Here is a 23,673-nt window from a genome sequence, read left to right on the forward strand (position 1 = left end):
AATAGCTATATTAGCATTTGCTGCTGTTTTCTCATTTACCRATATCTAGAATGTAATATTATCACAGGACTTGAAAGCATAGCATAAGGGAAATCTTTTTCATATGCAAATATTAGCATAAGTCTTTTTGACTACTGCTATTGTAATTAACCTTAGAGATTTTATCAGAGAAGACAAGCTTACTWTGTGCCTTATCTTTTGCAGCACAGATTCGTCCAAGATGAAGGAGAGAGATACAGTGAAAAATGTTAGCCAAAACTGAGATGCCAAGATTTTAAATGCAATAATTCAAATTCATACAGTTCATTTATTAATAATGGATTGCTCTGTTCAGAGAGCAACAGATTGTATCTCTTCAGGTATCTTCCTGTACAATGAAAAGGTATAAAGCAACTTAAAGAAAAATATATTAAAAATATGCTAATATGTAGTTAGATTAAATAAAAAATACAAACAACAGCTTTAAACCATATATATGATATATGGTACAATTTCTTTTAAGTAATGGAGTATATAAACAGCAATTTGTATCCCTAGAAGAAACTCAGGACATTAATTCTAGCTCCTTTGAATTAACTAAAGTAAAAAGAAAATCTGTTCCTTTGAAAATATGGTAATTTTTCAGAATGTACATACAGACAATGACTTGGGCTTTTCTGCTTTTCTTTAATGCAACACTTAAAAATCTTTTTAAGAATGATGATCTTCTGTGATCCATTTCCTAGAACCACAAAAGTGAATCACTATTTAATGGTGTGATAAAGGATGCTTCTCAGTTGAACTTCTGTTTTCAAGGTGTTTTTTTATAATTTACAGAAGTTTAGAATTTAGGGAGTATAATCAAAATAGCTGAATTCTGTTGTAACAGAATACATTTCAAAACACATTAATGCTAAATTTTACAGAAAAGCTTGTGGCTGCCTCAGTTAACAGGAGATCTAAATTTCATTGTTTTTCAATGTCAGTAATTTACAAGGAAACCAAAATGATGCAAGTAATAGAAAGAAGAGATTCCAATATCACTGAAAAAAAAAAAGTCTTGAAATCTTTCCACCTTCACTCTTGTGCATCAGCACAGCTTCCCATTAGAGCAGCGTGTGAATTCTCTAATCACAGCGAATGCTTCAGCTTGCATTTTATCTTCCTTACAAGTTAGACAGGGGGGCAATCCCTATGACACAAGAAAGCCACATACTCTCACCTTACATTCTGTGGCACCATGCAACACAGCTTCAGACCTTCTCTTTGTATAAATCTATGGATAAATCAATACAACCCTATACAGACCACTACTTAAATTTATACAACTGAAAAAGTGATCAAAGGGGGCAAAAACATAACAGTAGGATCTGTCAGAGCTTCAAATTCAGATTCTAAGCTCTTCTGTGGGAGAAAAAGAGAACATCTACATTTTTATTCTCATGCTTAAAAATTTCCTATTTTTACAATGCAGCTATAATTCATCAAAAAATCTTGAAAATTGTATCCTGGCTGACAAATGCTGAACAAAGTAAAATCATGCTGCAACAYGATGAGAGCTGTGGGAGCCAATTAAGGCACTACACAGTGTGCTCGGTTTCTTAGCAGAGAATTCTAGACTGCAGTTGTACTTTAGATTTGATRCTTGTGAGAGGTAAAGATAGAGAAGACAAGAAAAGGCACAAAAAAAATTCTTCAAAGTGCCTCCTTCATAGCATTTGAAATGTCATTGAGAATAATGTAAAGAATGGCTTTAAAATACCTTTTTTTTAAAAAAAAAAAGAATTTGTGTGTTTTAGTATTAAAACTGAAATATTCTATAGTGTCTATCAGGTAAATATATATTATAGAATATTTCAGATTTAACATTAAACAGTTATTCAAATACAGAAGAAACAATGAGAGCAACACTGACAAGATAACAAACACGGCCAATCTGATCCATCTGAGCCAACTATTCCCAAACCTATAAAAGATTAAGCTATTGTCCCTGCTGTGAAGTGCACTATGGCATCTCACCAGTGTTAACTCTTTCTGAAATACTATGTAAAGTAAGGAGAAATATTACACAAATTGGTAGAGGATTTATTATGGAGTGCTTGAGTGAGTGCATTTGGGGACTAAATGAGAGAATTTTAATTTTAAAATTGCCTAAAATTTATTACAGCATGTTTAGGGGAAGGGTCAAAAGCAGGTAAAGAGAGGGATCAAGGTAGATCTGGGTGATGAAGCATGGCAGATGGAGAGAAGGGGTATAACACATAAAACCCTTCCAACTTCACCTATTATGGAGGCCCATTGGATGCACATCCATTTAGCCACCCTTGCACCCAATCCCCATAGTTTGACTTATCTTCCCAATAAGTTCTACCTTTAATTATTTTTTCTGTAAGTGTGCTCTGCTCAGGGAGTGAGGGAAAGCAATAGCAAAATCAAGCCACACTAGCCAGTGAAAGGACAGAGCTTGAGCGATTGGAAGGCAGAAAATCCAGGAGCTACCAAGGGGGTTTTCCCTAATCAGTAAACCTTAGAAATAAGACAAAATTGTGCTGTCTTATGAGGTTGCCTGAAAGTTCTACCTGCTCTCTCTGTGATTATTTGTGAAGGATCTTCCCTCTCCTATTTTTGCTTCGCCACTCTGCCAACAGCTATTTAAATAGGCCCAGAATATCATGTTTTCCTCTCACATAGCTTATAAAAGGTCATGCAAGAAATGTAACCGTGAACTCAAATGCAAGACTAGCATGTATTCAACAAAAATATTAGCAGGCCACCCTTCTCTGTGAACAGTGCAAAATCCTGCTATAAATGTACATGCTTTTGTGAGGTATCAAAAGGAAGATTCATAAGTAGGTTTTTGTAGCGAAAATAAAAGGCAAAATGGTATTTTGCAGGACACAATGTACATATATTTTAATCTCAGTTTAACAATATTAAGATTTTTTAACAATATTAGTGAGAAAACAATGATTCCAGAAATAAGAAATCTAACAAATATGAAACTAAAAATTTTACATAGTTTTGCAATTATTGTCAATCTCTGCTTAGATTTTGCTTCTGTAATGACGAAGCCTTCTAGGTGCCAACTTTTACCTCACTTTTCCTAACAAATTGAGCATTTCAGATAAGCCATCACTAATGGCCTGTCTAAATACTGCCTCAAACATCAATACATTTTCTGACCCCCTCTAAGAATTTTAACAAGATATATAGAAAATCTAGGGTTTTTTCCTTCCATTTCTCTGATTTTATCTGCATATCATCTATCATTACATTTATAATCTGGTCCCTACAGTTCTTGAGCTCAGYGAAAACTACGGGGACTAGGCTGCTTTGCTTACTAAATGGCTCTTTACCTATTACTTGTGAATGAAAATTGAATCTCTATGTCTAGATGCCTTGGCCTGAAGGAAGAATTCTATTTCCAGAAAATTCTCCAATAACTTCAGCAGGTAGTTTCCAAGAGTTCAAACCTCGCACCTTCAGGTATTCAGTTCACAGTTTGTAGATTAAGTTGCTGTAATGACCTTCTAACAATTCAAAACCACAGCCATTCTACCTCAAAAAATTAAAGATAAGTAAAATAGCAAAAAAATCATATTAAGGGCATTGAAATACTACCTGCCTATACTTCTTTTGTGATGATAGTGGACAAAAYGGAACAAAGTCACAGAGATACACAGAACCATAAACATGAAGAATAATTTTATACTGCACTATATTATTATTACTGCATAGAAACAAACATTTTCAATAAAAAACTTTCAAAGACTCTTTATTCACAAAGCATTTCCTTCATTATAACTCTGAAATTAGTATTCATGATTTGGAGATAAAATAGTGCTGACTTTCAGTGTATATCTGCCTTTTTGCAGATGTCTTACCTCACAACCACTGTTTTTATTGGATCTGTTTTTAGAGATGACTTAAAAGAAGCATAGTCAAAAAGAATGGAATAAAATGTTTTCTTCTAAAAATTAAGGTTTTGTCAGAATTTTTCTCCATAAGATACTTATAGCTTTCTTGTGCTTGCAATGGGCTTCAATTCCATTATACATCCACACAGATATATATTATTGCTAARGTATGGTCACATACCAGGAGGAGGAGAAAATTCCAAACCACATTTAAGATACCACCATGAGGAAACTGGGATTATGAGGCCCAGGAATTATAATTAATGCAAAAACCTATGATGATTCAYAAGCTTAATATTGATCCTAAATAAATCATTGTAGATGTGCAAGATATATAGATACCTGAAATACAGTATTGTAAAGTTCAGTGTCAGCATTCCAAATTTTTTGTGTTCAGAAATTTTCATTTTAACAACTTTCAGTATACAGAATTTTTATTCTAATTAAAGGTAAAAGTTAATCTCCAAATACTTCCACCTGGGTAGCAATGTATTTTTATCACCTGCAAAAATATATTTTGCATATATCAATTTATTAACACTATAATTGCACAAATTTCCTTTTATTATTTTACTTTTACTGGGCAAATTGAACTCTGAGAAAATGAAACACTTGTTTCATTTTCTGTTTAATACTTTCAGAAATCTTTACACTTCTGTAAATCCTATTGTAATAATTCCACCATCTGGACTACATTTTTGGTTCTTTCCCATCCCTATTCAATTCTTGAAACAAATCCACTGTTTTTATTATTTTCTGCACTGGCTGCCTACATTTTGACAATGAAGCCCTTAACTAGTAACTTAAGTATACACTTTACTACATCCTTAGAAGAGGTAAATTCTTAATACAACTTTGATTTCACTATCTCCAATGATGAAGATAAAAGTCAACAGCTGAGAGTAAAATAAACAAAGAAGAGCTGTGAGCAATTCTATGAAAAAAAGTACATTATGATGATGGAATTKGCCATATAACATTAATCCAGTCCAAAATAGGACGTTTATTGAAAATAAAGCTGAAGATAATTCCCAGAGTGATGAAAAAAAAAGATCCATGTGCCTTTATTAAATCCCTTAAATGCTAAAGCTGTAAGTAACTAATAAAGAATTACATTTCTAAAATGAATAATGAAAAGTCATAGAAAAGGAAAGTTAATTAAAATAATTAAGGCAAATGAAACTCATAAATATAAATTGGAGTAACATTTAAGAAAAACATGATTAAATTGAAATGCATAATTAGAAACAATCAACATTAGTAAAATTAATGTAAGAATTAAAAGGTAGAAATTGCATTTCAGATGTGATCTAGCTTCTTAAGGAGTGAAATTGTCTGATAACTTATTAAGAAGTGCATCATGTGCAACAGTATTACATATTTAACATCAAAAAAATGTAAAAAAGATAATAACAAATATTCTATCATCCGTCACTAATTTCTATTGTCACTGACAAAACAATCAACAGAATTTATTGCTTATGAATGCAGCTCGAGTTGTACTGGAAAGCTCTGCCTTAATAAATCTCCTTTCTACAGAAAATTATTTTTTTAAATCATAACTGATTCTATCAGTATTTTACATAGCAAATAACCAAATACACTAGGGTATCAGCTGTTTGAACAATGACAGAGAAAGATTTCTGTGATATATTGCAGTATATTTGTCAACAGTTGACTGCAGGAATATATGGAAATAAAAACTTTTTGAAGATACTCAGTTTTAAATAATCTATTACTGTTGTCTAACATAAATTTCATCTTGTTATACTGTACTATATTATCTCCATTTTGCATAGGAGGACTGTTCCATAGAGAAATTTTCACTCTTTAAAGAAAATTCTCCTAAGTTCATGCAGTTTGCATACAACTGAATAAAAGCAGAACTCAGAAACAGAAGTTACAACTGAAAATACAGTTATCATCCCAACACATTGTTATATGATCAAGTTACATCTGTACCCACATTATCACTTTTTGCTAAATATTTTTACACTATTATTTACAATTTGAGGGTTTTTTTTCCTCTACAGGAAAAATAATTGGTCAGAATAAATGATTTGTATAACAAAAGTCTTATGAATACACTATAAACATCCATTTCACTATCACATCTAAAGAAAAATATGGAAGAAAGGTAATGTCAAGAAATCACATTCCTCTCAAAAGTTCCTTCTGACCCTATCAATCATCACTATTGTTCACAAAAAAAAATTATATCCCACTGGACAAGACTGTATTAATCAGGTTCAAAAATAACTGCTCTCTATTTCGTGCCTGGAGGAAACAGAAGATCTGTTCCTCCTAAAAAAAAAAAAAATTGTCACATCATGTCTGAACAGTTTTCCCTGTTTCATCTCTATATATCCAATAAACTTAAATCTGTTCCCTTGGATACTAATTAATTGAAATAAATGAATCTWACTTGTCTGCCTATTAGCTTATATGTACCTCTTCTGCATGAATTTAGTTTAACTAAAAATTATCCTCTTCATTCTTCAGACTCTAAACCAGCAGAGTTCATCAGATTCTGGATACTCTGTTTTATGCCCTTCTTTGGAGAATACAAATATTTGCTTATTTAATTCAAAGGTTTTTTTTTTTTTTTGGTTGGTTGGTTTTGGTTTTTATCAACTTCCACACTACCTCCATTTGAATTAATTCCTGTTTTCTGTTCTTCCTTTACAATTTATTTTTGATCTATACATAAGTGTCTTGATTTACAACTATGTATTTCTTTGTATAAGCAATTCTTTACCTACCTTTAATAAGTGAAAGTATTCCAGGAGTCTGAAATGAAGTGTGGATTATGAATCATTCTCACAAAAGGTACACACAGTCTCCTATTCTTGATTGCAGAAGTAAATTCCAAATTATGACAATTCTTGTGATATTTAAACTTATATGCAAGAAAGATGACACCTAATGTGAGAAGCATATACACTGCTCCAAATATAACTATACTCTGAGTTATTACTATTTGCAAATACATATGCAGTGACCCATAATAAATTATGTTCTCATTCTAATAAAGGATTCATTTTAGAATGCTGACAATAAATAATTTAACAAGAAACCAAAATGGATGCCTGATGTCTTAAATCTAAGAAGACAATTAAAAATATAAACAGAAACACAATAGATTTTACTTAAAGAAAAAAGATGTATGGATAGAGATAAAATTAATATGTAATTTTAATTCTTTGGGATATCTAAACTGGCAAAATAAATCTCTAATGTACATCTGAATTCTGACTGGGCAAAATTTGAAAAAAGTTACAATGAGTTATTATTTTATCTCACATAATATATATGTATATAAAAATACATATAAAGCTGTCTTTAAGGGAAATGAAAGATTCATTGATGAGAACAGTATGACTTTTGTGGAGTAAGTAGAAAATACAATAGTGCCCACAGTAGCAAAGCTACATTGAGTTTAACAGTATGCTTTTATCCTTCTTGACAGAACTGCTACCAAAATCCAGAGCTGGATATGCAATTAGGACAATTAGAGTCAGAGGTGGGTAAGGACTGATAATCAATTTGGCAATTTGTCATGAAATTCTGTTTGTGTCCAGGAACATGCCAGCCCTTCTTTCTCAAGTATCAAAGAAATAATAATAATAAGAAGAAGAAGTAGAAGAAGAAGAGATACAGTTTCCTTTCTTGCAACCATACTTTTCAACACAAATCTTTGATTCAGTAGAAACAAAGAACTGCTGAGTCTGGTCAACAAGTATTACCCTCATATGCCAAAACCCGCAATGGGCAAACAAATAGGATGGGTGACTGACTTCCAGATATACTGTATTCTTCAACCTGATTGAATCACAGTGTGGATGAAAYTATGTTTCAGTCATATATACATACAGAAACATATATTCAAATATATATTCATATAGAATCATAGTTCTGTATCTCTGCAATAACTTCTATGATCTTGTACATTTAACTCTATGTACCCTCCTTTTGTAAAATATTTAACAACCTACTCTGTTACCTGAACACTCAATCTGAAAAGCAATCTTTAATGCCTACATGAAACATAAAAGGTAAGTGATTCATGGTAGCATTTTAATTTAAGAACCTCTTCTTCAGTCATGTGCTCATGTGCAATTTCAAATGTGCTATCTGGGGGGAAAAAAAAGGTCATATTGCAACTAGAAATAAGTCAACATTTTAAAATGATTTGTTGTTCAGTTCACTTCTCACAGCTCACTTTTTTCATTGAAAGGAAATGGGATAGAAATTCAAGAAAAAAATAAAAACAAGGTTTTGAAACCAAAAGAGAGAGAAACAGATTACATTTGATGAAAGAAAAGAGTACTCTTCTCAAAATCACAGTGTTTAAAAATGGAATTAAAAGCACCCTGCTACCTACACAGTAGCATTACTGCATAGGACTAAAATGACAGAATCTTTTCCCTAACTTACCCTTCTCTTTTCCTCATGCTTCACTTTTTGAAAGTGAATGTTGAAAAGAACTCGAAAATCACAGAAACTCAGAATCACAGAATGGCTAAGGTTGGAAGGGACCTCTAGAGATCATCTAGTCCAACCTTCCTGCTCAAGTACRGACACCTACAGCATGGGACACAGGGTGGCAGCCAGGCGGGTTTTGAAGATCTCCAGAGAAGAAGACTCCACAGCCTCTCTGRGCAGCCTCTTCCAGGGCTCTGTCACCTTCTCAGGAATGAAGTTCTTCCTCATATGGAGATGGAACTGCCCGTGTTTAAACTCGTATTCATTGCCTTTTGTCCCATCACTGGCCACCACTGAGAAGAGTTTGGTCCCTTCCTCCTTACATTCACTCTCCAGGTACTTTTACATGTTAATCAGATCCCCTTCAACCTTCTCTTCTCAAGGCTAAACAGGCCCTACTTGCTTAGTCTCTCCTCCTAGGATAGATGCTCCAGTCTCTTAATCAYCTTTGTTGCCCTCTGCTGGACCCTCTCTRGAAGCTCCACATCCCTCTTGTATTGGGGAGCCCAGAACTTCACACAATATTCTGTATTTTTATACAGATTTACTAACTGAAGCATAAATGAGAACTCTTCTTCAGTGTTTTGGTTAAAACAAATATAAAATCCAAGCTCATCTACATACAAACTCCTATACAAAAATATTCCATGTTACTATCACATTTACACCATATTAAATACTGTGACAGAATTGTTAAGATAACTTTAGATAAATAAATCTTATTATTCATCCATCCATATAATTTTACCAATCTTTTTGCACATCTTCTAAAACTCTTCAGGACTTTAGTTCAGAAAGATCTAYTACAGTCTAATATATATGATATACTGTGTCGCTGAATATTAACGTACTTTAAAATTACCTGTATAGCAAGTGCTCGAGCTACAAGACCTCTAAGATACTGTAAAGGGTCTTCTGGGCCTTCCCACTTACTTTGCCATGCGAGAGGACACTGAAATAAAAAATATATTTACAGAAAATATCCATTTCAAAACCACCATCATTGCATTTTAATTTAGTAATTTGAAGTAAACTATCTGTATATCAAGTATACCTACAAATTAAAAAGACAATACAAATAATTTAACAGTGAAAGCATGAAATCTCTAATGGAATTTCTTTTTCTGTTGCATATTCTTTATGTGGCCTAAAAAAACATAATGCCAATGAAAAACTGCTAAGAATCTCTGTTATTCAATACATAATACAGGTCCCAATAGCAGGTCTAGGTTGATCATTTCCCTGAAAGCCACAATCCAGCATTTCTTCAACTGCAACCACAGGTTGACATGCCTTTGCTGCCACAGAACTGTGCTTGTGCAGCTCCTTGGTGAAATCCATCTGTTGATATTCTAGTAGCTTCTACAGGAGCTATGGTTTTAGAAGAACCATAATCTTAATTGTGCCTTAAAAAGTTAAGTATTACAAACAAACAAAGCCCYTTATTACTAAACATATGACCATGTGAAATCAAACTAGATCACCGTACAGAAAATACCTGAAACGATAAAATATATATTAARGTTTAGCTGACATGGTTGTAATAGAGCAGAATTAGAGCTGCTAAGAGCTTCTGAAAAGACTGCTTTATGGCCACAATGCAAAATACTGATCTGTGAGAGGATGAGTAGTCAATAAGCAGATGAGATGCTAGAAACACTTTGCTTGGTGTAGCAGGAGGCACTCAATTGATGTTTCTGAGGGAGAAAATGCACAGAAACTTCAGAGCACATCTTTGTGACAGCATCTGGCTTCATAACTCCTGATGTTCCTAATGTATATGTACTGTTTAAAGCACAGAAGCAATTCATATTCTCTTCCTCAGGAGCAAAAAGTCAATTAGATTGCTAATATGAAAATGATAACTTTCTCTAATTGTACTGAAATTTTGCTAATATGTTATTTTGTCTCTCTCACAAGAAAAAGAATTTTAATTCTAATTTTGATTAAAACTTTGATAGGTGTACATATATGCATAACAATAGTGTAATTTGAAGTTACTTGTGACTACTTAATAACATTGGTTTGCAATGCAGACAGCCTTTCACTGAAGAGAACTAAATTTCTCTGTACAAAGACCATTGACTGRCATTCAGATGGTCCATTTTACCTCTCAAAATTAGCTCTGAACTCTAACCATAATTGTCATCTTTAAGATTAGGATCCTCTGGAACTCCCTAATCCATTTTAGATTCACTGTCAATAAAGAACTCAGGGCAAATAGTGACATGAAAATATGTATCAGAATTCCATTCAATTTCCTCATTTTCATTCTTCTTTGCTTATAATGTTAATTCCTGAAAAAATGCTTACCTTCTGATTCAGCAGAGCACTTGCTAGTTGTTGTACTTCAGTACTCAATAACGAGGTACCTCTGATGACTTTACTTAAAGCAGCAAGTGACTGATGGACACTCTGAACAAGGAGAACTGCATTGAATTGTTCAAGAGYAATGAATGATAAGATTGGAGACCCTTGTCGCTCCACAGGAGGAGACACCTTCTGATGAATCAGGTTAGAATTCTAGAAAATAACACGCGACAGCCCRTTAATGAACCCAGGGAAACTACTATGATACACTACATACTCTTGGGTTAATTCATAAAACTTACTTCAAAGGTCATATGAAGTAACATATTCCTCTTTCTCCCACTGTATGATAATCATGATGAGAGCTTCCTTATCATCACTGAGATATTACAGTAAAGGCACCACTCTCCTGAGACTCTTGTCTATCCTATATTTTACAAGTACKGGAATTCTTGAAAATTCTTCATTTAGCTGAATGAATCATTGTTTTTAATATTTCAGCGAGTCTAACAGTATGACAAGCAGCAGTGCACTTACTACTGTGATTTTGTACAGGGTACAATAAACTATGTTGCCAGATACAGCTCTTGTTTTGATGAGCCTAGTTTAACTAACCAGTTCCGACAAAGGACAGTAATTGCTTCTTACTGGTAGCATTAGTTTAACAGATTGAAAACAGAAGGAGAGATTAGAGAACCCATACACCTCATTCCAGAAATATTATCTGATTAACTGAACCATTACATCTCTTAAATACAAGATATTACACACAGTCATGTAATATTCCATTTTAGCTATCAGTCCTACATGTTTTTTTTCTTTTAATGTTTATTTTYCCTTGACATTGGACATTTATTATCTTGATAGAGAGAGAGAAGTTTTACTTAATATTTTATTTGCAGAAAAATGAAAATGAAAGGAATCTTTMTTGCAATTAACAGCCCCAATTGTGGGTCTCTGCCATTAAAAAATAAATTCTACTATTTTAAAAACGTTCAGGGTCCTCCAAAAAAAAAATCTAATAGTGATTTACCTTTTCTGTACAGCTAGTCATAAGCAGGCATTGATCACAAACACTTTTTTATTATCAGTAATAATTAAGTCAGTCTAGTTAAACACTGTAGTCATATATATTGAAGTGAATAATAAATAGTAGGTGGGCTGACATTACCAAATTGTCACAGAATTATTTTACATATTGAGTTGCTACATGACAGAAGTGGAAAGTTCAGAGATGTTTCAAGAATAATCCCTTTCCAAGTGACAAGAAAAGGCCACTCATATCAACCACCTAGCAATTTTAAGAAAAATTGTTTGATGAGTTATTAATCAAACATTAAGGGAGAAGGAGAAAAAAGACTTCCGAAGGGCAGAAGTTAAGTAGAGAATGCTTAGCTGAATACAGATTTTCTATTATTCACATGATAGCAACTGTTATTGAAATTATAGTAGAATATTTCTCCTATTCCTTAGCTAAATCTGGGAATTTAGTTTTTCATTTTAGTTTTTCCTCTTGAGATTTTTGGAGTTTTATATCTAAACATTCCTGGTCTCGAGTTATCATAGCTCAAAAATACAGTTTGCAAAATAAAATAAGAAAAATTAATGTGTCATGGGAATTACATTCTTTAAAGTGAAAACACAGAGTTGAATAAACTCAGATGCTTCAAAAATGTTTTAAACAACTCATTTCTTATTTCTCCTTGATACTAAATTTTCTTAAAGTTCTAACTCAGCAAATCATTCAAGTAAATCTACTAGCAACTCTGATAATCATCTAGTACTGTGAGAAAGCTTTCTAAGTATCTTTAACTTTTTTTTTTWAATTATACAGTGAAAGCACATTGCTAGTGAACAATAAAGAAAGAAAGAAAGCTAAATCATAACATTATTTTACTTGGAATACAGCATCTTATGTGTAGTTCCAGGGTAGCAGATATTTTAAGTCAGGAACACAGCACGTAACAGCTTTAGAAGACACATAATCTGTTTCAGTAAAAAGAACACTTGATTGACTAAGAATTTTTTTTTTAAGTTTGCTGTATAAATGAAGAGCTTAATCAATCTTGAAACATTGTCAATTCACTCAAATTCAAATGCATTGATAATATGAACATAAGTACTTAGGTTTTTATAGCTTATACTGAGAAACAACATACATGCAATCACTGCGTTATATGGAAATATTTAAAATACTATATTCTATAGGACAGGATTTATGTAATCATATTTAGTTATGTTTTCTTTAGAAGAGGAACAAATACGCAACATGAAGTTTATTTTCAAAGCTAGATTCTGTATTAAATACTGTATTTCTGAAATAGTACTGTGTGTAAATTCTAAATTACTCTCGCTATTTGCAATTGCCTATTGTTATTTTTATCACTCCTTTCTCTTCCATTATAGCCACTGAAAATCCAGATTTACTCATTAATTTAAAAAGATGGTATTTTGTAAAATGTTGCAAATGTTAATCATGGCTTATTATATTTAGCATGTATTCTTAAACTACCAACTAGACATGCAATAACACACTGCACTGAATTTCAGTTACGGGATTTAAAACTTCATTGTAAAATTCTACAAGTTTCAAATGCACTACACTCTGCCAAATCCTTTTTTTTTTTTTTTTTTTTGACATATGTTATGAAGGAAAAGTTTCTAACATTTTATTAATGATATTTCTGTGAAACATCCCTTCATAAATTACAACTCATTTTGATTTTTTTTTCAGATTAAATAAACTTTTGATTAGTTACATGGTATCTTGCTTTCTAGGGCACATAATATGTCCACCTCCATAACAATCTATAAACATTGTAAGTTTRCCAGAACTTTCAAATGTTTTTCATCTCAAGCTCACACTCATCTGCCAAGCAGATATATGAGAAAGAATAAGTTAAAGTCTAATGAAGATGACTAAGGTTATGACTGACAGAAAAATGAACTTTCCCCGGGAAAGTGATGGAGCCCCGGGAAAGTGATGGAGCAGCTCATCCTGGCTGCTCTCTCCAGACACATGGAGGAGAAGAAGGTGCTCAGGAGTAGCCAGCATGGATTCACCAAGGGGAAATCCTGCTTGACTAACCTGATCACCTTCTACGAAGGAATATCTAGCTGGATAGATGAGGGCAGAGCGGTGAATGTCATCTATCTGGATTTGAGCAAGGCTTTTGACACTGTCCCTCACAGCATCCTCCTGGGCAAGCTCCAAAGGTGTGGGATAGATGTGTGGACGGGGAGGTGGATTAGGAATTGGCTCGATGGCAGGGTGCAGAGAGTGGTTGTCAATGGTGCGGAGTCCAGCTGGAGGCCTGTACTTAGTGGTGTCCCCCAGGGGTCAGTTCTCGGTCCGGTCCTGTTCAACTTATTCATTAACAACCTGGATGAAGGGCTGGAGTGCTCCCTCAGCAAGTTTGCCGACGATACCAAACTGGGWGGAGTAGCTGATAGCCCTGAGGGCTGTGCTGCCATCCAGAGGGACCTGGACAGACTGGAGGACTGGGTGGCGAGAAACCTCATGAGGTTCAACAAGGGCAAGTGCAGGGTCCTGCACTTGGGGAGGAATAACCCTGGACACCAGTACAGATTAGGAGTGGACCTGCTGGAGAGCAGTCCCGCAGAGAGGGACCTGGGTGTCATGGTGGATGACAAGTTGACCATGAGGCAGCAGTGTGCCCTGGTGGCCAAGAAGGCCAACGGGATCCTGGGGTGCATTAAGAAAAGCGTCTCCAGCAGGTCGAGGGAAGTGATCATCCCCCTCTACTCAGCCCTGGTGAGGCCACATCTGGAGTACTGCGTCCAGTTCTGGGCTACCCAGTACAAGAGGGATGTGGAGCTGCTGGAGAGAGTCCAGCGCAGGGCTACCAGGATGATCAGGGGCCTGGAACATCTGCCCTATGAGCAAAGGCTGAGAGAGCTGGGTCTGTTCAGCCTGGAGAAGAGGAGGCTGAGGTGGGACCTGATCAGCGTGTATAAATACCTCAAGGGAGGCAGTGAGGAGGAGGGGGGCRGCCTCTTTTCAGTGGTGGGCAGGGATAGGACTAGAGGAAATGGCTTCAAACTGAAGCATCGGAAGTTCCACAGGAACTTAAGGAAGCATTTCTTCACTGTGAGGGTGACAAAGCACTGGAACAGGCTGCCCAGAGAGGTTGTGGAGTCTCCTTCTTTGGAGATCTTTAAAACCCGSTTGGATGCAGCCCTGTGCCAYGTGCTCTAGGTGACCCTGCGTGAGCAGGGGGGTTGGACTCGATGACCTCTGAGGTCCCTTCCAACCTTCGGCATTCTATGATTCTATGAATGACCAGGTCTTGCATCCTACACTGAGGTATACCACAAATCTTTTTACTAGTAAAGGATAAGGAGTATACACTATTTAGGTGTGTCACATTCTGTATTTTGGGTTTGCAAGCATTTTAAAATGACAGTAGAAAAGCTTTACTTCATTTTTTTCTGAGCTCATAGCTTACTGAGGATGAAAAAGGAATTATGATAATTTCCCTGTGAACCGGGATGTGTCTGATATACAAGTGCTTCTAGCTTCTGTGGCTTAGGCTAGTTGATAATTTCTTGTTCAAGAATTAAATATTAGAAGAAAAAGAAGGAAGAGCAACGTCATTGCAACTCGTGGCTTATCTCAGTCTTTCACAAACACCATCTTAATTCATTACATGCACGCTGAAAGGGGAAGCTCCTAAAATCCTCAATACTGCCCTTTACATAACACTGTCCTCGGAATTCCACATTCATTTCATCATTCTTTTTAATAGAATCACAGGATGGTTAAGGTTGGAAGAGATCTCTTATTTAGTCTAACATCCCTGCTCCAGCAGGGACACCTAGAGCACAGGGCACAGGGTGGCATCCAGGTGGGTTTTGAAGACATCCAGAGAAGGAGACTCCACAACCTCCCTGGGCAGCCTATTCCAAGGCTCTGTCACCCTCACAGTAAAGMAGTTCCTCCTCACCTGGAGATGGAACTTCCTGTGTTGCAACTTACCCATTTCCTCTTGTCCTGTCACTGGCCACCACCAAGAAGAGTTTGGCCCCTYCCTCCCTCCATTCTCTCCTCAAGTACTTATACATATTGATCAGATCTCCTCTCAGCCTTCTCTTCTCCAGAGAAAACAGGCCTAACTCACACTCAGTCTCTCCTCATATGAGAGATGGTCCAGTCCCTTAATCATCTTTGTCGCTCTCTCCTGGTCCCTCTCGAGAAGCTCCCTCTTATACTGGGGAGCCCAGAACTGCACCCAATACTCCAGGTGCAGCCTCACCAGAGCTGAGGAGAGGGGCAGGATCCCCTCCCTTGACCTGCTGGCAACATTCCTCCTGATGCAGGCCAGGATCCCATTGGCCTTCTTGGCCACGAGGGCACACTGCTGACTCATGGTTAACTTGGTGTCCACCAGGACTCCCATGTCCCTCTCTGTGGAGCTGCTTTCCAGCAGGTCGAGCCCTAATCTGTACTGATGCCTGGGGTTATTCCTCCCCAGGTGCAGGACCCTTCACTTGCCCTTATTGAACCTTATGAGGTTCCTCTCTGTCCAGCTCTCCAGCCTGTCCAGGTCCCTCTGAATGGCAGCACAACCCTCTGCAGTGTTGGCCACTCCATCCAGTTTAATATCAAATATTTTTTCCTGAGAATTTGTTGAAACAATTCATCTGTCAATTTTATAGAAAAATTAAATATGAATTCTGAGATCAATTTATACATTTAATGTCCCATTAAATTTCCTTAAAATCCATTACGTATAGAATTCACAGTAGCTTTTAAAACATTCTTATGACCTGCTTGGGAATGAAGATGAAGAAGTGAAGTACAGAGTGCTCTTCCTGAAGAGAAGAACCCAAAGAAAGGTTCTAATCTTTCATATTAAATACTATACTTTGCCTCAAATATTACATTTTGATATCTCCGGTCATCTTTTCTCTGACTTCTGTTTGTCACTATCTTGACAATATAAACTTTACATATTCTCACCTACGCTTCTCCGGATCTTTCCTTCATTACCTTCCTAAGATTTTTCCAACATGTTCTGAAAACTGCTCCCTTCAGAAATGTAACAAATATAATGAAAATTAATCCACATACCTCCAATAATGCTGTATTTGACTCAAAATCTGATTTCTTTCATTGCTGTTGTTTTGGAATCTCTACACTGTACTGTTTCTTCCCTTCTTTCTGGCTATTCATATTAGCCTCTCACTATTTTTTAAACAAATTTTTCATTGTTGAGGGTACAAGCGAGAATGATCTTAAAATTTCTGCCTCACTGACTCTATTTGGTGACAAAAAAACACAATTCTTTTCCTAAAGCTGAGGTTCCTAATCTTTTAAATAAATGAGCCACGGCCTGTCAATTTTCAAAACTACTTTTGCAATTCTCTTGCAGTATTATGCTACTTTATGAAAGTCTTTAACTAATTAACCTTCAATTTGAAACACAACAAAARATAAGGTAGGACATTTTTCATAATTTGGGGAATCTTGACAGCTAATAATCTCATGAAAAATCATTTTGCAGCAATTATTTCCAACTTCTTAGTATGGATGAGCCACTTAACTTTTACAGAAGTACAAAAGCTTTCCCTGACACAAGGCTGAAAATGTGTCCCCCATGTGATCAGAATCACAGAATCTTCAAGGTTGGAAGGGACCCCTAGAGATCATCTAGTCCAACCTTCCCGCTCAACCAGCGACACTTAGAGCATGTGRCAAAGGGTGGCATCCAGGCRCGTTTTGAAGACCTCCAGAGAAGGAGACTCCACAACCTCCCTGGGCAGCCTCTTCCAGGGCTCTGGCATCTTCACAGTAGAGAAGTTCCTCCTCACCTAGAGATGGAACCTCCTGTTTTTCAACTTATACCCATTTCCCCTTGTCCTGTCGCTAGCCACCAATGAGAAGAGCTTGGCTCCTTCTTCCCTACATTCTCCCTTCATGAACTTATGCATGTTAAACAAATCCCCTCTCTGCCTTCTCTTCTCCAAGCTGAACAGGCCCAACTCACTCAGTCTCTCCTCATACAAGAGATGTTCCAGTCCCTTAATCATCTTTATTGTCCTCTGCTGGATCCTCTCTAGAAGCCCCATGTCCCTCTTATACTGGGGAGCCCAGAACTGCACCCAGTACTCCAGGTGTGGCCTCACCAGAGCTGAGGAGAGGGGCACGATCCCCTGCCTTGATCTGCTGGCAACACTCCTCCTGATGCAGCCAGGATCCCATTGGCCTTCTTGGCCATGAGGGCACACTGCTGACTCACGGTYAACTTGGTGTCAACCAGGACTCCCAGGTCCCTTTCCGTGCAGCTGCTTTCCAGAAGGTTGACCCCTAATCTGTGCTGGTGCCTGGGGTTATTCCTCCCCAGGGGCAGGACCCTGCACTTGTCCTTGTTGAACCTCATGAGGTTCCTCTCTGYCCAACTCTCCAGCCTGTCCAGGTCCCTCTGGATGGCAGCACAGAATACAGCACTTTTTTCCTGTCTCTCAATGCTTATGACAGACAGCCCGTTAGTGGCTCATCTGAGGAGTCACCATTGTGGACAAATACTCTTGCACATTCCCAAAGAGCAGTACACAGAAGGCTTAATTATTAAGTCTTATTATGTTTGAAAATAATGCATAGCCAGTTATGTGGGTGSTCATCTCTACTCTGCCATGGGCAGAGGTTGTGTAGGATGACAGCCACAGACAGAGAGACGCAGGTTTATTGCTGAACAAGCTGAGCCACCCTCATGGCCCTGCCATGGCTTAAAGTCCACAGGGAAGCCATCCATCCATCCATCCATCCACCCATCCATCCATCCATCCACCCATCCATCCATCCATCCATCCATCTATACCAGGGGATACGACTGACATTTTTTTTTGACAATTTATTCCATGATGGCTTCATTTTCTTCAGTAAACAATCATTTGTATTTGTGCAAGTTTATACCATGCATCTGACGGGATTTTTTTTTTAAACTTAAGGGTGACTTCATTCAAGTTTAATTAATTTGACTAATGTTAATCTGTTATTAAATCATGCTGAAAGGCACTGCAGAAGCAGTTTTAGGATAGTGTTCGTTATCAGGGTGTTCTTTAAAGGGAAGTTTTAAAATGTGCATTTTCAAATGAGGCTAATATAGATTAAAATGTCAAGGGATTATGGAGTCTTGGGTTAGTCCAAAACAGCTAAATATAAAGGGGGAAATGTGCTTGTATAACTTTAAGCACATCAGTGTACTGATCTGAGGCAGAATTTGAGTACTTATTTTATTTAAAGTAAAATTCAAAGTAAAATTGCTGTCTGGATTCTGGTTGGATTAATAAACAGTGACTGAAAAGAGAAGTAACTTTCACAATTATATTACAGAAAGAAACTTTCACAATTATATTACAGAAAGATAAACAATAGTAAACCCTATCACAGCAGTTTTAGATTGTGTGAATAATTGGTCATTACATTTAACAGGGCTTTATACTGTTAGAAAGACGAAAATGCTAAGCAAGAAAGAAAAACAGCTGAGCAGCATGATAAGGCACCTGCCACAGCCTGGAAAATAGCCCCTCTAAGCATCCTGCAGCTCAGCATTGAGGGGCAGCAGCCACAGGCTAAGAATTAGGCAGAGAGTGAAGCCTCTGATGGAGGGAGGTGACCCCAGCGGTGAGGGGGCAGGTCAGAAGGCTGCGGCCCTTGTCAAAGRGCTCTCTGACCCACCTACCTCTGCCTGGGGCACTGAGACCATCAAGCACCACAGYCTCAGCACTGGCTTCACAGCACTGTGTACTCGCAGCTAATTTAGGATGCAAGTTTCAAAGATTAACTGCTTTGAATATGCAGTGCTAATGAATAATAATGATAAAGAACTAACCATCCATCACCAATGTGCGCTGTAAGGGAATATTAATGCAGTATAGCTTTATTTTAAAGTTTACAATTGGCCTCATTTATCAGTCTTCTGAACACTGCCATTATAACTAATTCCCTGACATGTATAYGCATATCTGTATATATCTATATCTATATAAATATATAGACATATATGCATGCACTTAATTTAAACAGTTGCCTCAGAACTTTTGCACAGAARGATTGCAGGTTATGTTTAACTCCAGTCAGAGGGTGTCATATTGAAAAATATTGTCTTTTCTTACAAGATCAGAGAGGTGATTAACAGCAGGAAATGTTCAGATGACTAACAGAATTTATCATAAAGTTATTTAGTACAATGATGTATTTTGTCAAAAAGGTAATATTATCAAACATTTAGCATGGATGAAGGGCAGATTTAACGAGAGATTTCAAAATGTAAYTGAAAATTTTTATGTGTCAGTCATGTTACTTCTATGTCTGCTGTTATTTAAGCAAAGGAAAAGTTTCTTCCATTSAAGTATTGCTATCTGAAGGATACATTTTTCGGCCACAATTTCTTACCAATGAACAGAAAAACAGGTCAAATATCTAGCTAGATACTTAATATCAGGTRAGAGAAATCCTCCCCTAGTAGCTGCATTTCGAAGAGAATGGACACATATTGCAATTAAATACATATCCAAAAAATATTTCAATGGTTGGAAAGCTACTGGTATTTTTCAATAACATACAGGGAAAAAAATAAAGCTTTATACTTTGCTTTGTGCATACTAGAGACATGTTTGGAGTCTGCTCTCACTTCTACATGAAGAAAGTGAAGGGCTGATCATTATCCCACATCACAGCTAATTACAYACATGTTACATTGTACTTCCCACCTCAAATACACTTCATTTACCTGTCAACTTCTAATAGATCAATATTCAAGATAATTAAACATTTTACTTTTAATATAGCTAATAAAAAAAAAGTCTTTTCAAATTAACTACTTCTTACCTGATTAAGTTTCTTCCATAGATTGAGAATTGGAGAAAGTTCAGTAGACCATATYTCTCTGTCAAATTTGCAGCCAGCAGTTACCGACCTGCTCAGGATCCGAAGCTGTGAAATGACCTGTGTAATGAGAATATAATGTAGGAACACGGAAAAATATTGCAAATACTGAAGAACGTTAGACAAACTCCTCGCAGAAAAACACAACAAAATAAAACAAACAAAAAAAACCCCTCACAATATTACAGCAACCACTCTATGATTTATTTATGGGCTATCTTTTTCTSTATGTCCAAGTATTAACCAAATTCTATTTGAAATACAAACATATCCTATATCCACATATTTAACATACTTGAACTTCCATTCATATTAAGAACAAAACCAAAAACTTGCAAGTTTTTCATACTTTTTTTCAGTCACCTCTTACATTCAACTGTAATTTAAAAACTAATTGGGTATGTAATTAACTAAAAAGAATATTTACTACAGAATCTACAGAAAAAAAATAAAGCATTATCTTTAACTAAGCTCTATCAGTAAATAAAAAAATAAAGCATGTTACTAAATATACACAGTACCTGTAAGGCATCACAACTCCAAGACCATTATAACCAGTTCACTCTTCCCATTCAAATTACTTAAATGGGAAGAAGAGGAAGGGAGGAACATTAGAAGAATAACTACAATGCTCTCAGAAAGAAGAGACCTCCCAATTTTTCAAGTCCAATCATTTTTTTTTTTTTTTTGTCATCGATTCCGATAACTCCTGATAACTGATGATTGGTCCATAAATGCATCAAACCTAATATTAGAAGTACAAACAATTCCAAATGAAACTTTCTTTTCTAGAACTTCACCACTACTTATAGCAGTTATTTCCTTCTAAATGCCACTGAAAACCAAAGGACATGGGAGCATAAAACTGTCTTGGCCTTCTGGATGTCTGTTATTCTTGAGATGTCTCAGGAARGTGTCCTTTACCCCTTCAATAAAGTGATTAAGCTTCATTTAAAATTGAGTAGGTTTATGTGTAGTTTAAATTCTGGCAATACTGAGTGTGAGTTTTTCCCTTTATGTTGTGAGACTGCACCTGGAGCAGTGTGYCTGGTTTGGGGCCCTGCAGCACAAAACACTGACATACTGGAACAAGTCTGGAACACATGGCTACCRGGGTGACGTTGTGTCCAGAGCACACGACATGCTCATGCTAAGCCTTTGTGAAGGGATGGCTAAGGTGAGATTTTATTGCTGTCTACAACTACCTAATTAGATGCAGCAGAGACAACAAAAGCAAATTCTTCTTGGGGGAAGAAAAATGGGGAAGAAAAACTTTAAATGGGAAAGAAAAGAGACAAGAGGTACAAACTGCAACGTGGGAAATTCTAACTTCTCAATTTTATATGTTTCCATAAATCCTACAAATATTACGTCATTCAGAATGCAACATTTGCAGGGCAAATAAACTTAGATATCATTTTGCAGTGGCTGATTTGGGTAACCCAACTCTATTGTGAAGAAATATCTCAGTACACAGGCAGAGTGAAAAAGGGTAAAATTAATGCACTGAGATGATGAGCAGGACTTTAAAATAATAAGGACTTTGCATCAAACCTACAGCAATTCCACTCCTTCAATTTATTTGCAGTAGAAAAACTTCTCAGAAAAAGTGCTGAACTGAAATATCTCGTGTTCTTTCAATCTGAATTAAACGGTCTGGGGACAGTACTGAGAGTTTCCACTCTGAACCTCTGCTTGAACTGATCTGATGTGCACAGTGCCAGCAGTAGCAACACTTGTCTTTGAACTCCTCATGCAAAAGAGAGGAGCAAGAATCGGAAAAGAGAGTAGGAGAAGCAAAAAAGAGAAATAGTAGACTGTGGACTGTCGGAGATGCAGGGGGGAGTGAAAAATATTCCAAAAAGTATTTTAATTTAGTTATTTGATAAGAAATTACAATGAAAAGCATATAAGAAAGAGTATAAATTTAGTTTATAAGTTCCTTTAAGTAAAAGTAGGCAGTTCTGGGTTCCCTAGTACAAAATACAAGTGGAGTTTCTAGAGAGGGTCCAGTGTAGATAGACAAAGATGGTTAAGGGACTGGAGCGTCTATCTTATGAAGAAAGACTAATTGAGCCTTTTAGGCTGTTTAGTCTAGAGAAGGGAAGAGTGAGAGGGAAAGTACCTGAGAGGAGAATGTAGGAAGGAGGGGGCCAAACTCTTCTTGGTGGTGGCCAGTGACAGGACAAGGGGTAATGGGTGCAAGTTGAAACACAGGCATGGGTCTTCCTCACATGTTTCATGTGAGGAAGAACTTCTTCACTGTGAGGGTGACAGAGCCCTGGAACAGGCTGCCCAGAGATGTTGTGGAGTCTCCTCTGGAGATCTTCCAAATCCGCCTGGATGCCACCCTGTGCCCTGTGCTCTAGGTGTTCCTGCTTGACTAGATGATCTCCAGAGGTCTCTTCCAACCGCAACCATTCTGTGACTCTGTGTTTGTGTTCGAAAAGTATATAAAATAGAAAACTGATGGAAAAATAGACTGAGTTCTCGTGTAAGCAGCCTCTATCAATCTCTTTAATAGATCTCTATAGCAAAGGTCACACTTCAAGGTGACGTCTGTTTTTAACTGAAGACCTGCCCTACCCATCAATCTTCATCATTAGCTAATTTTTCCAGGTTTGAGCTTCACTGTTTTAGGGTTTCCTTCAAGAGACTGTCTGGCCTAGCTTGCTTTTCTGTCAACCCATATAAAAATTCTGTCACTTTATCCTTCATATTTTTATAAAATGTGACCTCCCTCACACCTAAGTGGCTCACTGACAGTTATTGCCAGTCTTCATGAAAGGTTTTACCTTCTTAATTTTGACTTCAAGAAACATTTCTACTTTTATAGTGAAGCTAAACTGATGAACCAAGACTCTTAGGATACATTTAGAGCATCAGCACCTACATTACAGACTGATCAAAATCTACTGTTTTTGTCATTAACCTTATTTTTGAGACCATTCTGCCTAAGATTTTCTGAAATGACTATATTTGTTTTTCTATTAAAGGGCAGCTGTCCTGAGATGGTCCTCAAGGCATCACATCCATCTCCTATTTTAGCTCTTTGTCCACACCTCCCAAGGT

At 36.5% G+C, this 23,673-nt stretch overlaps 1 protein-coding gene across 1 annotated transcript in view; it reads right to left on the minus strand.

Moving 5' to 3' along the window:
• DYNC2H1 (dynein cytoplasmic 2 heavy chain 1) overlaps positions 1-23,673 on the minus strand; it is a 138,075-nt gene that overhangs the window by 20,087 nt on the left and 94,315 nt on the right. The window contains exons 83-85 of the mRNA XM_026044630.1: positions 20,545-20,661; positions 10,695-10,904; positions 9,244-9,333 (exon numbers count right to left, since the gene is read on the minus strand). Of these exons, the coding sequence (XP_025900415.1) occupies positions 9,244-9,333; positions 10,695-10,904; positions 20,545-20,661 (417 nt within the window). The remainder of the gene's footprint in view (positions 1-9,243; positions 9,334-10,694; positions 10,905-20,544; positions 20,662-23,673) is intronic.

Source organism: Nothoprocta perdicaria, unplaced genomic scaffold (assembly GCF_003342845.1).
Source record: "Nothoprocta perdicaria isolate Ctin4 unplaced genomic scaffold, notPer1 scaffold_373, whole genome shotgun sequence".
Lineage (NCBI taxonomy): Eukaryota > Metazoa > Chordata > Aves > Tinamiformes > Tinamidae > Nothoprocta > Nothoprocta perdicaria.